General features: G+C 38.5%; 1 protein-coding gene across 1 annotated transcript; it reads left to right on the top strand.

The window, feature by feature from the left end:
• Positions 1 to 542: 542 nt before the first annotated feature.
• Positions 543 to 1,206, top strand: LOC120256939 (ethylene-responsive transcription factor ERF061-like; the record flags this gene model as incomplete). Its single annotated transcript, XM_039264595.1, has 1 exon — positions 543 to 1,206. A coding segment is annotated over one exon (609 nt), but the record flags the coding sequence as incomplete, so codon positions are not given.
• Positions 1,207 to 14,317: the final 13,111 nt, after the last annotated feature.

The following is a 14,317-nucleotide window of genomic DNA, read 5'->3' as shown; positions in this document are numbered from 1 at the left end:
TAAGTGCATCGCTAATAAACGAAATTGGCTTGCAGAAAAACTATAAGTCTAGAATATATACCAAAAACATAAATAATAAAATAAAAATAGGAGAAAGAAAAATAGAAAAATAGCCAATACAAAAAGTAACAGCCTCATTACTGATAGTAATTAAAATGAATTAATCTAGAAAATAAATAGAACTCCGTCTATATAATTTCACACTCACTGCTTATATTCCTTAAGCTTCCCCTCTCCAAGTCTGATTTCTAAACTGAACTTCCGTAACTAGAGTTCCAGATTCCTTTCCTACAAGCGAAATCCCGTAACTAGACTTCCTATTTCCTAGACTTCCAGAAAGAACTCCAAATTCATATAAAGTCTCCATGAAATTCCGTAACTAGAGTTCCTGAGTTCCAAAAAGCCAGAGATTACCTGGAAATGGACGGAGCCAACCCTGGAGAGATCAGCACCGCCGTCTCGAAGATCCTTCTCTCGGGGACCAACGCCCTTGATTCCATCTTCTCCCACCTCCCGCCGCCACCGGTGGCGGCAGAGCCGCTAGGGCTCCCTCCGTGTACGAGAGCCAGACTGAGCTTCTCCGTCGATTCGGATCTGAATCAATCCCTCGACGATCCACAGCCAGATGGATCCCTTGGCTCACAGAGATCCACGGCGACGTGAAGAAGAAACCGTACCGCGGGGTGCGGCAGCGGCACTGGGGGAAATGGGTTGCTGAGATCCGGCTACCCCAGAACCGGATGCGCGTCTGGCTCGGAACCTACGACTCCGCCGAGTGCGCCGCCATCGCCTATGATCGCGCTGCTTACAAGCTCCGCGGCCAGTACGCGCAGCTCAACTTCCCGAATCTCGGCGCCGGTGCTGGAGAGTGGGCGGAGAGGCTTGGATTGACCGTGGATGAGAAGATCCACGCCAGCTTCAAGCGGATCAGGCAGCATCGCCGCCATCGGAGAGAGAGGAGGAATGGAACGAATGAAGAGAAGAGAGTATTGATAGTAGAGCAAACCCAAGAGGCGTTTGTGAGCTTGGGTGCATCGGACGGTCAATATCAGTCCAGCTCAGCAATCTCCGATGAGATGGACGGTGGATGTTTGCTCACAGGGATGCCGTCTTTTGATCCCGAAATCATATGGGACGTGCTTTCAGATTAGGATTAGCGGGACATTTATTATCTAAAATTAGATAACCTTTGTCTTCTTAGGAAAATCAAAAATATATATATAGACATGTTTATTATGAAACTATAATGGTTAACCTCTCCGTTCTTTTTTATCTGTCATAAATATATGTTTTTTTTTATCTGTCATTTTTTAACATCAATAACAATTTATTATTTTTTGTTTCAAAACCACTCTTAACATTTTATTCAATTCTCTTTTTGAAATTAAATATAAGAGAAAAATGTGAAAATAGGGGTAATTTTAGAAAAATAACTATTTTTTTTAAAAATTTTGTGAAATAACTAATTTTCTTGATATATGAAATTCGGTTAATCACCATAGATAAAAAAAACTGAGCGAATATAATAATACATATAAGAGATGATTATTTAAAATTTATATTGAATTCTGTTTTCATTGTATACGGATGGTTTTTTAATTAGTTGGAAATTTATTTTTTTTTCAAAAAAAAAAAAAATGAATTTATAGGTAAAGATACAACTCCTAGAACATCCAAAATACAGCTCGAAGGTGATTTTATCCATCCAAAAGAGACAGTGCAATTAACTAACTTATGTAGCAGAGCTTTGCAATAAGAAACAATAAGGCCAAAATAATAACAATCTAAAGTAACAACTGTCAAAGCATCCATCTCAATCTGAATCTTTTGAAAGCCCATAGCTTTGATCATACTTATAAGTGCCTCTCGAAGACCAATAGCTTCACAGAGAGATACTGACCAAATAGAGCAAATTGGAGTAGCTTGAGTTGCAAACATATCACCATTATTATCACGAATAATGCATCCAATCCCAGACTTCTCCGTGAAGTATTCATGGTTGCATCAACATTGGATTTCATCCAATGGTTAGGAGGTTTGCACCATTTACCAGCATTTGGTTTAGATAATAAGTGTTGTTTAGAAGGGGTTTAACATTGGCTTGATTCCATTGCTCAAGGAAGCTCTTAGATGATAGTATAATCTAGGATTGACTATATTTTGATGCCATTCCAATTTCTCCATAAGCCTTAAAATACCATTTCAATAATACATTCTCCTCAGTGCTATAGCTTTAAATAGTAATGGTTAACCAATTTTAAAAATCCACAACTCTCAAAGCTAGGAGATCCCAACAAGCTAGTAGGACATGTTATAAACACATGCGACAGACTTTCATAATTTCCCTTCAAATGTTTTGAAACCCGGACCGGACCGGCCGGTCAGACCGGTAAAACCGGAAACCGGCCAGCAGTCCGGTCCGGTTCTATGAAAATCATTGACTGGATGTTGGCCCGGTCAAACTCGGTCAAACCCACCGAACCGCCCTGTTTGATCGGAACCGGGTTGACCCCGGTTTTATTTTTTATTTTTTTTCAATTTTCAACTTTTAAGCCTGGAGAGAAGAAGCGTGGGACGAAGACGAGCGCAGATCGGCAGAAGAGATGATTTGGAAAAATGGTGATGAAGCGGAGGAAAGGAGTGTGTGTTTAGAGATGGAGCGTTTGGGTCGAGGCTCGCGACGACACGAGTCCCTAGCATGTGGTGGTGGTCGATGAGCTTGTCTTTGGGGAACCATGGTAAATTTTGGTGTTCGGTGAGGAGAAGGTTACAGCTTTCATGGTACCTTGTGGGATTTGGAGATAAGTTGGCGAAGAAGGGTCTAGGTCTTCACGGGTTAATGGGTCGTCTTCATATTAGGATTTGGCACGGATCTTGAGATGGATTGACGGTTGATATATATTAGTGGTTGGAGGATGAGAAGTTGATCTTTGAATGAGATTGGTTGGAATTTTGATTATTTATTTATTTAATTATTTTGATTTTCACTTTTTCAGGGAAAGCATCAAGCATGTATAGTTGAACACAATGACCGAGGAAGGATGTGGTGGGTTTGAATTAGCCTTAAATATATTAGGGTTTGAATAATTGATATTTGTGTGTATATATTAATATATATATATATATATATTACGTCATCCGGTTCGACCAAACCGGTTCATCCGGTCCAACCGATTGACCCATGACCCGATTATTTGACCGGTTCACTTTTCGGTCCGGTTCTGAAAACATAGTTCAAAGTATATAGGATCCACTACAACTCCTTTTTGGAGCAATTTATCTATTGATTGTAGCTGCTTTTGACCGTGTATTGACCCTTGCTATCCCAAACCCCACATCCAACAATCTGATTGCCTTTGAATTGAGAGAGGAATGCTCAAAATAAGATCAACATCTCCCTGCTAAAAAATAGGTTTAATACCCAAGTTAGTCTCTCTAAAATTTGAAATCAGCCCTTTTAGTTACTCTATTACAACTTCAGCCCTTTTAGTCCTTTTATTTATTTGATTTTGGAAATATTAGTTCTAAGGCCATCGACAATTAGTTCTGCATTTTGTTTTGCTAACTTGGATTTTTATAATAAAAAAATATTAAAAAATATTAAAAAAAAAAGTTAAAATCATAAACAGATGTGGATCCACATCCATCACCCTCAAAATAATAGTTCCTTATTCTCTTTCTCCCGAACACCATCCTCCACCCCCATTGCCGGCGAAGCCCTTGACAAGAAGGAAGAGCCCATTAAAAACAATATTAGAGAGAGAGAGAGATGAGTTTGGTTCTTTTCTTCTCTCCTCCACCTATGCTATATTTTACTTGGATTGTCTTGCTGTATTTTGGTTGTATTCAATACAACAATGCTGAGATCCAATGAAGCTTGGATGAAATTTGTACAACATTGCTATATTTTGTTTAGATTTTGTTGTTATTATTTGGTTGTATTTAGTTAAATATCAATGGAATTCATGGATTTTTTTGTTGGTATATTATGTAACAACCATGATCAATAGCAAATTTATACTCATTAACAATCAATGTAAACAAAACAATAACTACACTCATTGTAAACAATCCTGCCTTTAATGAAATTTCATATTCATACGTAGGAGACATTAAACAAAGTAGTAACTGTTAGTTCCTCCGGTGTGGTTTGTGGGTATTAAGTAGCACTTAAGCACTCATAGAAGTCTCATACAAACCAATAAAGAAAAAACACACAAACAAACACAAGGAGACACACAACGTTGGTAACCCAGTTCGGCGTCCACTCGCCTACGTCTGGGGGGGCCAAGCCCGGAGATAAACAATCCACTAAAATAGGTAAAAATAGATGAGTACAAACACTTGTCACTCACACTCTCAACAATAACGATCACTACCCTCTCTAGATTGTCTGGTGCTCACACACTCTCCTCAAAGAGTCACTCAAGAGTCACACCTACAATCTACGAGCAAGGTAGCTTATATAGACGCCTCAACGTCCCAAATATAGCACATACCTCTTTTAGAATCTCCGCGGCTACTAATTTAAAAACCTGTCGAAATTAGCTGTTGCAACTCCTGTTGTAACATGAATTGCAACATGGCCCTGACTGCTGACTTGACTGAGTTCTGGTTACGTTGCGGACGACCTCAAGACCCATCAACCTCCCGGTCATGCTTAGTCCGAGTCGATGCAGCCAAATCTCCCGATCCCGACTGCCGGCAACTAGCCTACCTCCTCAGTTCCTCATCACGCAGTCCCCTCGCAAGGGGCGCACGTCCTTGTGCGTCTTCACGAAACTTGCCAAACTTAGTCTTCAATCTTCCAAGTTTGGTCTTCAAAGATTCTCCAAACTTGATCTTCAATTCACCCAAGTTTGGTCCTCAAATCTTGCCTTCAATAGATCTTCAATCAATCAATTCAATCATCAAGGATTCTTCAAATCATATCTTCAATTGGTCTTCATTCACACCATGAATAGATCTTTCTTTAATTAAGCTCCACCATATTTAGTCTTCAATCAAATCATCTAAATATGGTCTTGATATGATCTTGTCTTCAAAATGTAATGCATTGCCAAAAATAACTCCACCAAGATCTTTAAGATAGCTTCACCATGATCTTCAAGATATTTGGCTCCATGTTAGAGACTTACTAAAAATAGCTCCATCAAGATCTTCAAGATGTTTGCCTTGCACTCCAAGTCTCCTTGCCATGTCACCATGCTTGCCACATCATCAATTATGCTTTGTCACCTTGGTTGCCACGTCACTTGGTCTAGGTGTCAAATCATGCCAATAAATAGTGCGGTTGCACTAACAGTAACCATATTGGAAGAACCAAAATATGACCCAAAAATGACATACAATCTTCCAAAAAATTACCAAAGGTGCATGCCAATAATATTCATATTTGCCTAACATTTGTGAAGTCTGAACAAAATTTTAAACCCAAATAATAAAAAAACTATCCCCAAAGAAGAGCTTTAACTGATGACATGCTCTCTTGTGTAGCTCAAATGTCTGGAACGTGTTGTTGACCTAGTTGAGGAGTTTCCTTAGATTTAGTTGTTGTCATGCTTTGTTGTATGGCTAAGATTTCTAGAGCTTCTTGTTGTGTAGTTGAAATGTTTGGAGCTTCAACTATTGTGCAAGCCTGATGATAAAGGGTCATCTGTAGAAATAGATAGGTTAATTAAAGTTCAATTGTCGAAATAAAACATAAAGGACATGATAAACCAACATCCATGAAAGTAGAGTGGAGGAGGAGAATACCCAATATGGCCAATGAATGCTGAAAAAAGGTTTGTTGACAGCTGCAGAAGGTTGAAGATGATTCAGCTTCACTGGCGAGAAAATGGAGCACAATCGTTCATTCTCGTCAAGGGTTTCGTCGGCATCGTGGGTGAAGGATGGCATTTGGGATAAAGGGTGAAGGGATTTGTTGTTTTGAGGGTGAGGGATGGGGGAAAGAGTTTCGTTATTTTGAGGGTGAGGGATGAGGGATGCGGATCCGTTAATTTGGATCCGCATTTGTTTACAATTTTAATTTTTTTTTTAGTTTTCATTTTCTTATATTTTTTAATATTTTTTTATTATAAAAAAAACCAAGTCAGAAAAACAAAATGATAGAACTAATTGCCGTTGGCCTCAAGACTAATATTTCCAAAATCAAACAAATAAAAGAACTAAAAGGACTAAAATTGTAATAGAGGGACTAAAAGGGCCAATTTCAAATTTTAGAGGAACTAACTTGGGTATTAAACCTAAAAAATACTACAAAATCTAGAGGGGCACAAGCTATTTGTATCACTATTTATAAGAGACTTAACCTTATCTTGCTTTAAAAGTGGCGAAATTGGAGATGTCACAAATGGGTTCCTCTCATCTATCAGCCATGGGTTGCTCTATATAGAGATCTATGAACCATCCCTAACTCTAATTTTGCAGCTTTGCTTGATCAAAGATTGAACAAACCAAACACTACACAATAAAGAACTAGGATTATGGCTCAGGGACACATGAAGGTATGAAGAATTCGGGTAGTATTTTGCTTTAGATATTTTTTCGACAAGAGAATCTAGATTTTGTAATAGTCTCCATACTTGTTTACCCAATAAGGCTTTATTGAATTTGTTAGTTCTGCCGATGTGGTTTGTGGTTTAGAGAACACTCAAACACTTATAGAAAGCTCACACAAACCAAACAAGAATGAGACACACAAGATTGGTAACCCGGTTTGGCTTCCTGCATACGTCTGGGGGCCAAGCCCGGAGATAAACCAATCCACTAAAAAAGGTGAAAATAATTAAGTACAAACACTTTGTCACTTACTCTCACAAAATAAAAATCACTAACCTCTCTAGATTGTCTAGTGCCCACACACTCTCCTTTAACAAGTGTCCACCCAATCTAAGAGCAAGGTAGCTTATATAAACGCCTCAACGTCCCAAATATAGCACATTCTACTTTTAGAATCTCCGCGACTACAAACTTTAGAACCTTCCAAAATTAGCTGTTGCAACTCTTGATGTAACACAACTTGCAACATGGCCCTGACTACTGACCTCTAGACCCATCGACCTCCCAGTCATGCTTAGTCCGAGTCAGTGCAGCTCGATCTCCCTATCCCGACTACCGGTAACTAGCCTACCTCCTCAGTTCTTCACCACGCAATCCCCTCGTAAGGGGTGCATGTCTTTTGTGTGTCTTCATGAAACTTACCAAACTTGATTTTCAATTAACCCAAGTTTGGCCTTTAAATCTTCCCAAGAAAGATTTTCAATCAATCATCCCAATCATGCCAACAATAGGCATGTCTTCAATCATACCCTTAATAGTCTTCAATCAAGGTACTTCAAATCATACCTTCAATAGCCTTCAATTATACCATTGATAGGTATTTCTTCAATTAAGCTCCGTCCATATTTAATCTCCAATCAAATCACCTAAATTTGGTCTTGATATGATCTTGTCTTCAAGTTGTATCACATACAAAAAATAGCTTCACCAAGATCTCCAAGATATTTGCCTCCAAGTCAAGACTTCTTGCCATATCACCATGCCTTGCCATGTCATCAATTATGCCACGTCACAAAGGTTGCCATGTCACTTTGTCTTGGTGTCAAATCATGTCAATTAAAGTGCATTTGCAATAATAGAATTGATGTATCCTTTCAAAGCCAAAACCACCTTCATGTTTTTTTAAGCATAACTTGCTCCACTTAGTCCAGCATACACCTTTGTTTTCACCTCTTTCTCAGTCCCCTCAGATGGAATTCAGTAGTCTTTCATTTTCATCACAAAGACTTACTAAGAGAAGAAAAACATTCATTATAAAAGTTGGCAAGGACTGAGCTACTAACTTTTTCTTTCCTGCTCTGGAGAGAAACTTTTTATTCCAACTAGGAATGCCTTTCTTTATTTTGTCTTTGATGAAATTGAAAATTTCATGCTTATTCTTGCTGATACATGGTGGGAGACCCAGATAGTGTCCATGATCCTTTGTTTGATTTACTTGGAACCACCTGTAAAATTACTTTGACAATTGATATTGAAATAATGCATGAAACGAGTGATAGAAGAGGTTTTTTAGAAATATGAGAATTTTTGGAAAAAATAAGCAGAAATTTCTCAAAAGAATTTAAATAAGATTGTATGGGATTAAGTAAATAAACTGTTGTCTTATAAAGAAATACATAATAGTATGGGTAACTGAGCTACACTTCTAGGCTAACTTGGGCATTAGTCAAAGCACATCATGTCTTTTTGAGAAAGTGGACAAGGCACACCCTAGGGCCGTGCACATGCATGGAGGTATTTAATACCTCACACACATGTGCCCTCACCTTATGTGATCTAAGGTTTGAACCTGCCTCCTTGGCAATGATACAAAAGCATTACGTAAAGGACCCAATGCTAATAGATCAAGCAACCACTAGCGTACCACACATCATGTTAAGCCGGTTGTTTTTCTTTTAAATAAAAAAATATAAAAACTTTTTAATCATAATTTTTCTTATACGCTTGCTCTATCTTCATATAGAGGGGCTTCCGGTCCTTTTAGCGGGACGAGGCGAGGGAGTGGTCTCCCACTCTGCTGCGACCCTACACAAAATAAAATTAAATTTATACACACACACATATAACAACAGTACATGGATTAAAAGAAAAAAAGAAGTGAAAACAAAATAACGAATCCTAATTGGGAGGGAGGGGTGGGGATCCCAGGCGAGAAGTGAGAAATGGTGCCTTTCCCCTTCCCAATTGCCCAATTTGGTTGGTGAAGAAGACGGGGAATCCCTGCCTGGGACAGGGGAGTTAGTGGGGAGGGACTCCTCATGTGGTATTTTGGTCTTTCTCTTATTTGTTGACTAGAAGCTTTGGCGAGTGCTGTAAATGCCTCGAGTAGGGCTTACCACGTGGTTAAGTGTGCTCGATAGCCAATTTGGTGTCATTTTTGGCTCGCACGGGTGAGAGTGCGCCCGCACGTGTGCCGTAAGCCTTGGCTAGCGGGTCGTGTGGCTTGCCGTGAACCCGCCCGCACTGCTTGCTGGCCGGCCCGTGTGGTTTGCTATGAGCCCTTATGGCATGGCAGGCGGCCCGGCAGCCATGCTGCCCACACGTGCACTAGCACAACGCGTAGATAGTTGCATTTTTCTAGGTCTTGTGTGAAGAGGCAAGGGCATTTTCATCATTTGCAAGCCCTAAACCCTTTTTATTCTTCTTTTCCCCCTCTTTTTTCTCATTCTCTTGACACTCCCTCCTTGGATGAGGAGACTCCTTAATTGGATGATCTCCTTCTTCATCCTAGGTTGAACCTCCATTCCTTCACTCTTATTTTTCCTAAGGTTGGGCAAGATGATTACTCCCATCATTCTTGTTTCTCTCCATGATTTCTTCTTGGAATTCTATCTTGAATGCTAGTGATAAGTGTCTAAATATATGTATTTTATTATATATATTTATACAATTAGCATGTATTTCATTAGGAATTGATGCCCGTTTTGTGCTTAATCGAGTGTTATTTGCTTTGTAGTTCATGGAGAACACGAGGACACAATTAGGGAGGAAAAAGAATAAAATATGGTCTCATAGTATTGTAGCACATTTACTGTAGCATATCACTGTAACTGGATATTGTAGCAATTTAACTGTAGTAGCTACTGTAGCAGGTGAGGCTTTTTCAGGACAGAGAATTTTGCCTAACTCATGCGGCCTCCATATAGGGTCGCATGAAGGCCGCATGGACCCTGGTATGCCACGATTTATCAATGTTTTGTGCACTATACGCTCTCCATACGGCCCCGTATGCCCTGAGGGTATAAAAAGTGAATTCTAGGGTTTCAAGGGCATTCTTTGGCCACCATTTGGAGAGGAGAAGAGGAAGAACGAAGATATCTTTGAAGGCGACATTCTAGGGCTAAAGAAGGTTTCAAGAGCTTTATCATTCAAAGGAGAGATCCATCACCAAGGAAGGAAGGTTTCTAGGACCGGGAAGCGACCTTCGGCTAGGGGAAGCTTCATTCGGCACTCCTTGGACGGGGGAAGCATCATTCTGCCCGATCTCCATCTCCTTCTTCATCATTTTGACTATGGAGTGTCATCTATGAACTATTAGTGTTTTGCTTTATATTCTTGCTCACACTTGTATGATGGCACACTAGACCCTCAAGGCCACCGGATGTCGGTGAACTTTGAGGAGTTCATCATGTATTTTGGATGATTGTTGCTTAATTCTAATACTTGGGTTGATTTGTGATTTAATTCATTGTGCTTCATGCTTAGAACTACTTATGGAGAGATTCGTAGTTCTATCTTGAGTTATACACATTGAAGTGACCTACTCACATGTATTAGATCGTGTATGAATTAAAAGGGATTACTTGTACCGACATGCCAAGAGATTGGATGTCGGTAGCCCTCCGTTCTTCAAGGGTAAACTTGGGTTAAGTGTACCCTTGTCTTGGGATTTTCTTGTTCTTAATGCAATTGTAGGGGTGTTGGTTAGGAAGAGATTCCGTCCAACATTAGTATGGGATTAGGGTTCAATCACCGAGAAATTGAGGTTGATCTAATCTTAAGATCCCTCGGTCCAAATCACCCTTGCATCTATTATTCTTCATCCTTGCATCATGATGACCCCTCATGGGGATCCACATCCATAGGCCTTTGCATTTCACTATAGCTTTTGTAATCTCTTGCTTAATTCTTTAATTTGTGTAGCCGTATTATATTTACTTTCTTACACCTACTAGAGTAAATTTACATGCTTAAGATGTTAGGCTAGATAATAGGTAGTGACGGAGTAATAGTAGATCTTTAGCCCCGAGGAATACGATCCTCGTGTCTTTACACAAGGTATTACTTGGCGATCCCGTACACTTGCAAACCATGGACCTTTATTTTGATGGATACCGTGTATTGTAGCTTTTACTGTAGCACAGGTGATCTTTGCTTCTTATTCTTGTTAACTTGGTTTGGAAGGAAGCTAATCTCCATAGAAACAATTTCAAAATCCTTGAACCTAAGTTTGAGCCAACCCTAGGCCTCTTATAGGGTTGTATTGCATATAAATTTAGGATTTTTTTTGTACATCTCTTTATTCATTCTCTTTTGTTGCTTAGTTCCTGTGTGTGTGTGATTGTGTTTCGGTTAGGTGGTGAAAGCTCGGCTTGAGACAAGTAGCCGGCGGTGGAGTAACATTCTTGTAGAATTTAGTCTCCTAAGTTTGTGAGTAAATTAAATTGAAATGCATGATTCCTCTAGGATCTCCAAATATTTTGATCGTTAAATGGAACCTTTTCATGCTTTTATTGTATAGCCTTGATATTTTATTGATTTCAAATGATTGCTATGTTATTGATTTTATATAAGCGCTATAGTCACATTAACTAGTTTGATTATGAATTTATTGGATTTCAACGATTTAAATGGATTATGAAATCTCCTCTTTTCACATATTCATGCTTTTGACATGCTATGGTTATGAAAAAGATTTTGTTCATGAAATACCAATGTTAATCTTCTACATGGATATTATGATATGGTTCAACATGAATTGTATTATTCGAACACCTACAGGTCATGAACATACACACAAAAGTGTTGGGCAACGGTCTTAATGTTCTTGACATGGTGGTTTTGAAGGTGACTAAAGGCTTTAGCCTAACCTACTGCAGTGGGAGGTAGTCTCCAAGGTCCGGCCTATAGAGGTAGCGTGGAGGTCCCAGTATTGTACCTATTTTGAGTGGTGTGGAGATTCTTGTTTGGGTAATACACTGAGAACCCGGGGTCATCGCATGGGGTCTCGATGGGTCAATGTCAAGGGTATGAGGACATTGACGACTCTGAACCTAGCCATGGCCACAGCTAGAGTTTGGAAAAATTTTCTGGACCATGAATCGCTTTATTGAGATGCAAACCTTCTGTTTTGGGAAAATATGTTTTTATTGAGAAAGAAATCTCTAAGAAGTGAATTTCTCTACATTTTTGAAAGAATGGTTTGTTGATGAGTTTTGTTTGTGATCCTTTTGAAAACTCGTGTTATGCCCAAAATTGTTATTTGTAAATGTCAAAATTTTTATTTGATCAAATTGATGTTTATGCTCATTATGGAACCTATGTTTATATATACACGTTATACATATGTCGAAACATTTTAAGGCTATATGTATGCTTGAAAAAGCTTGTTTATTTGGATTTAATTGGTTTGCTTTCATCTCCTTTTAGAATTGTGCTAATCCACACACTGAGTGACTCTAGATACTCACCCCTTTCCCCTCTTTCAGGGTTTACTGTTTAGTGGCGCCGCTACCAGGAGAAGTTCTTGGCAACTGCTTGTTCCATCAATCTTCATCCTAAGTCTTGTGTATGTTTTTTTTTTTTATCATGTTTGCATTCTATAAGGAACAAGGATCCACTAGTGTCATTGTTCCTTATAGAATGCAAACATGATAAAAAAAAAAAACATGTACTTCTTGTACACTTGTCTATTTCCTTGAAAATCTTGGTTGTACATGTGACCTGTATATCTCTTTGAACTCTATCATCTTGTTTATGGAATTGTTGCTTCCTCTGTGCTATCATTGTGTCACATGCCTTGTATAATTCATATTTGCAATATTGTGTATAGTATCATATAATCCCAGGAAATTGTAAGCCTTGAGGTGACTCAAGGGTTGAGTTGTGCATATCCTTCCTCGGGTTATCGCATGCCGGTCCTGTGGGATGGGTTGTAACTTTGTTATTACAAGATATTGAGCTTTGATTTTGTTATTCTCCTATAACTTTATTACTCTAATGTGTTGTGTATTGTCCCTCACTGAGTAACGTCGTTACCCACCCACTCCCCTTTTTTCCCAAGTCTAGTATAGCACAGTGGTGGTGGGTTAGGAGCTGTGTAGGACAGTGCTCATCTGGTAATGGTCCGTTTAGGTCTTACTGTTTTCTTGAGCATATTCAGTGGATCCACTAGACTATTATAGAGTTTTAATTGTTATTTGTTATCTATTCTTTCCTATTCTTGTATTTTGACCGTTGTGTGAACTTTTATTGTGATCTTCCTTGAATCATTGGGGTGATCTTTGATTCTCTTGGAAAAAGTGAACAATTATCAGCAAGTCCTCTCCTTAATGCCTTGTGGTAGCTTGAGGTTAGGATGTTGCATGTACCTCTCTACCCGTTGTTTCGTGCTTGGCCCACGGGTCAGGCATGACAGAAAAAGACCATTGTCATGGAATATGTTACAACTCAAAATCAACTTGCTACTATATTCACTAAGACATTTAACCTACTAAGTATGAGCAAGTGAGGTTAGAATTAGGCATTTGCCTAATTTAATTTCTTGTTCTACTTTGAAAAATTAAAAGGGAAGGGCTTTAAAAATGACATAGGTATTAATGTTATTGTTTTTTATTTGGTTGTGTTTAAGGGCTAAACTTCAAGTGGAGTTAAAGTTATTTGTGATAATTCCTCAAGTTTTGTGCTATTGTGTGTTGAGGATTTGGAAGTCATAACTCAAATTGTAACTTAGTAGGGTTGTGCTTGTATTTTGAGCTACTTTGGTATCTACGTTTTTACAAAGATGGATAATGGCATTTGCAGCTTTTGTTTACTATTGGTATGTGCAGCTTTGCCATATATTCTATCACAAAGGGGAAGGAATGTGCAGTTTGAAGGTTGTTTCCACTATTTACCTAAGGTTATTATCTACTTTGTGTTATAACTCAAATCTGTATTACATTGAAACTTGAAAAGCTGCTTATGTTATAACTTGGTTGTAATAAACAATACCAAAAAGGGAGATTGTTAAGGTTAAAATACAATAGTTTCCTTATTGTATTCTTAAGAATTGGCATTATTTGTTAATATGGTAATTAAGAAGATTTAATGGAAGAAGAGGTGATTTTTCTATTGTGGTGATTGGGACTATTTTAATTGATGGGACTAAATTGGGAGATTTCTACATTAATTGATTAATTAGAGAGCCATATCAAGTTAGAAGCTATTTATGGAGATTTCTTAATGAGATGATTAATGACATATTTGATTGGGAACCAAATTTGGCAAACACCAAAATTGATTGATCGATTGAAGATTATTAGATTCCATTAAAAGTGATTGGAAGCTATTTTGGGATGATCAAAGGAACATTTAGTTTGGGCTTTTGATTAAAGACCATATTTGGTTGTTGCTTATGTATTTGGTAAGTATAGTCATTTTCCTGATTTCACCAAAATTGATTAGAACCATGTTTAACTTTTTACTTAGCTAGGGACGGAAAAATGGTGGTGTTGCCAAGTCTTGTTGTAACCCTAAAATAGTGACTCATTTA

Source organism: Dioscorea cayenensis, unplaced genomic scaffold, assembly GCF_009730915.1.
Source record: "Dioscorea cayenensis subsp. rotundata cultivar TDr96_F1 unplaced genomic scaffold, TDr96_F1_v2_PseudoChromosome.rev07_lg8_w22 25.fasta BLBR01001739.1, whole genome shotgun sequence".
Lineage (NCBI taxonomy): Eukaryota > Viridiplantae > Streptophyta > Magnoliopsida > Dioscoreales > Dioscoreaceae > Dioscorea > Dioscorea cayenensis.
The sequence above is the reverse complement of the archived record's forward strand: the minus strand, read 5'-3'. Positions and strand labels throughout refer to the sequence as shown.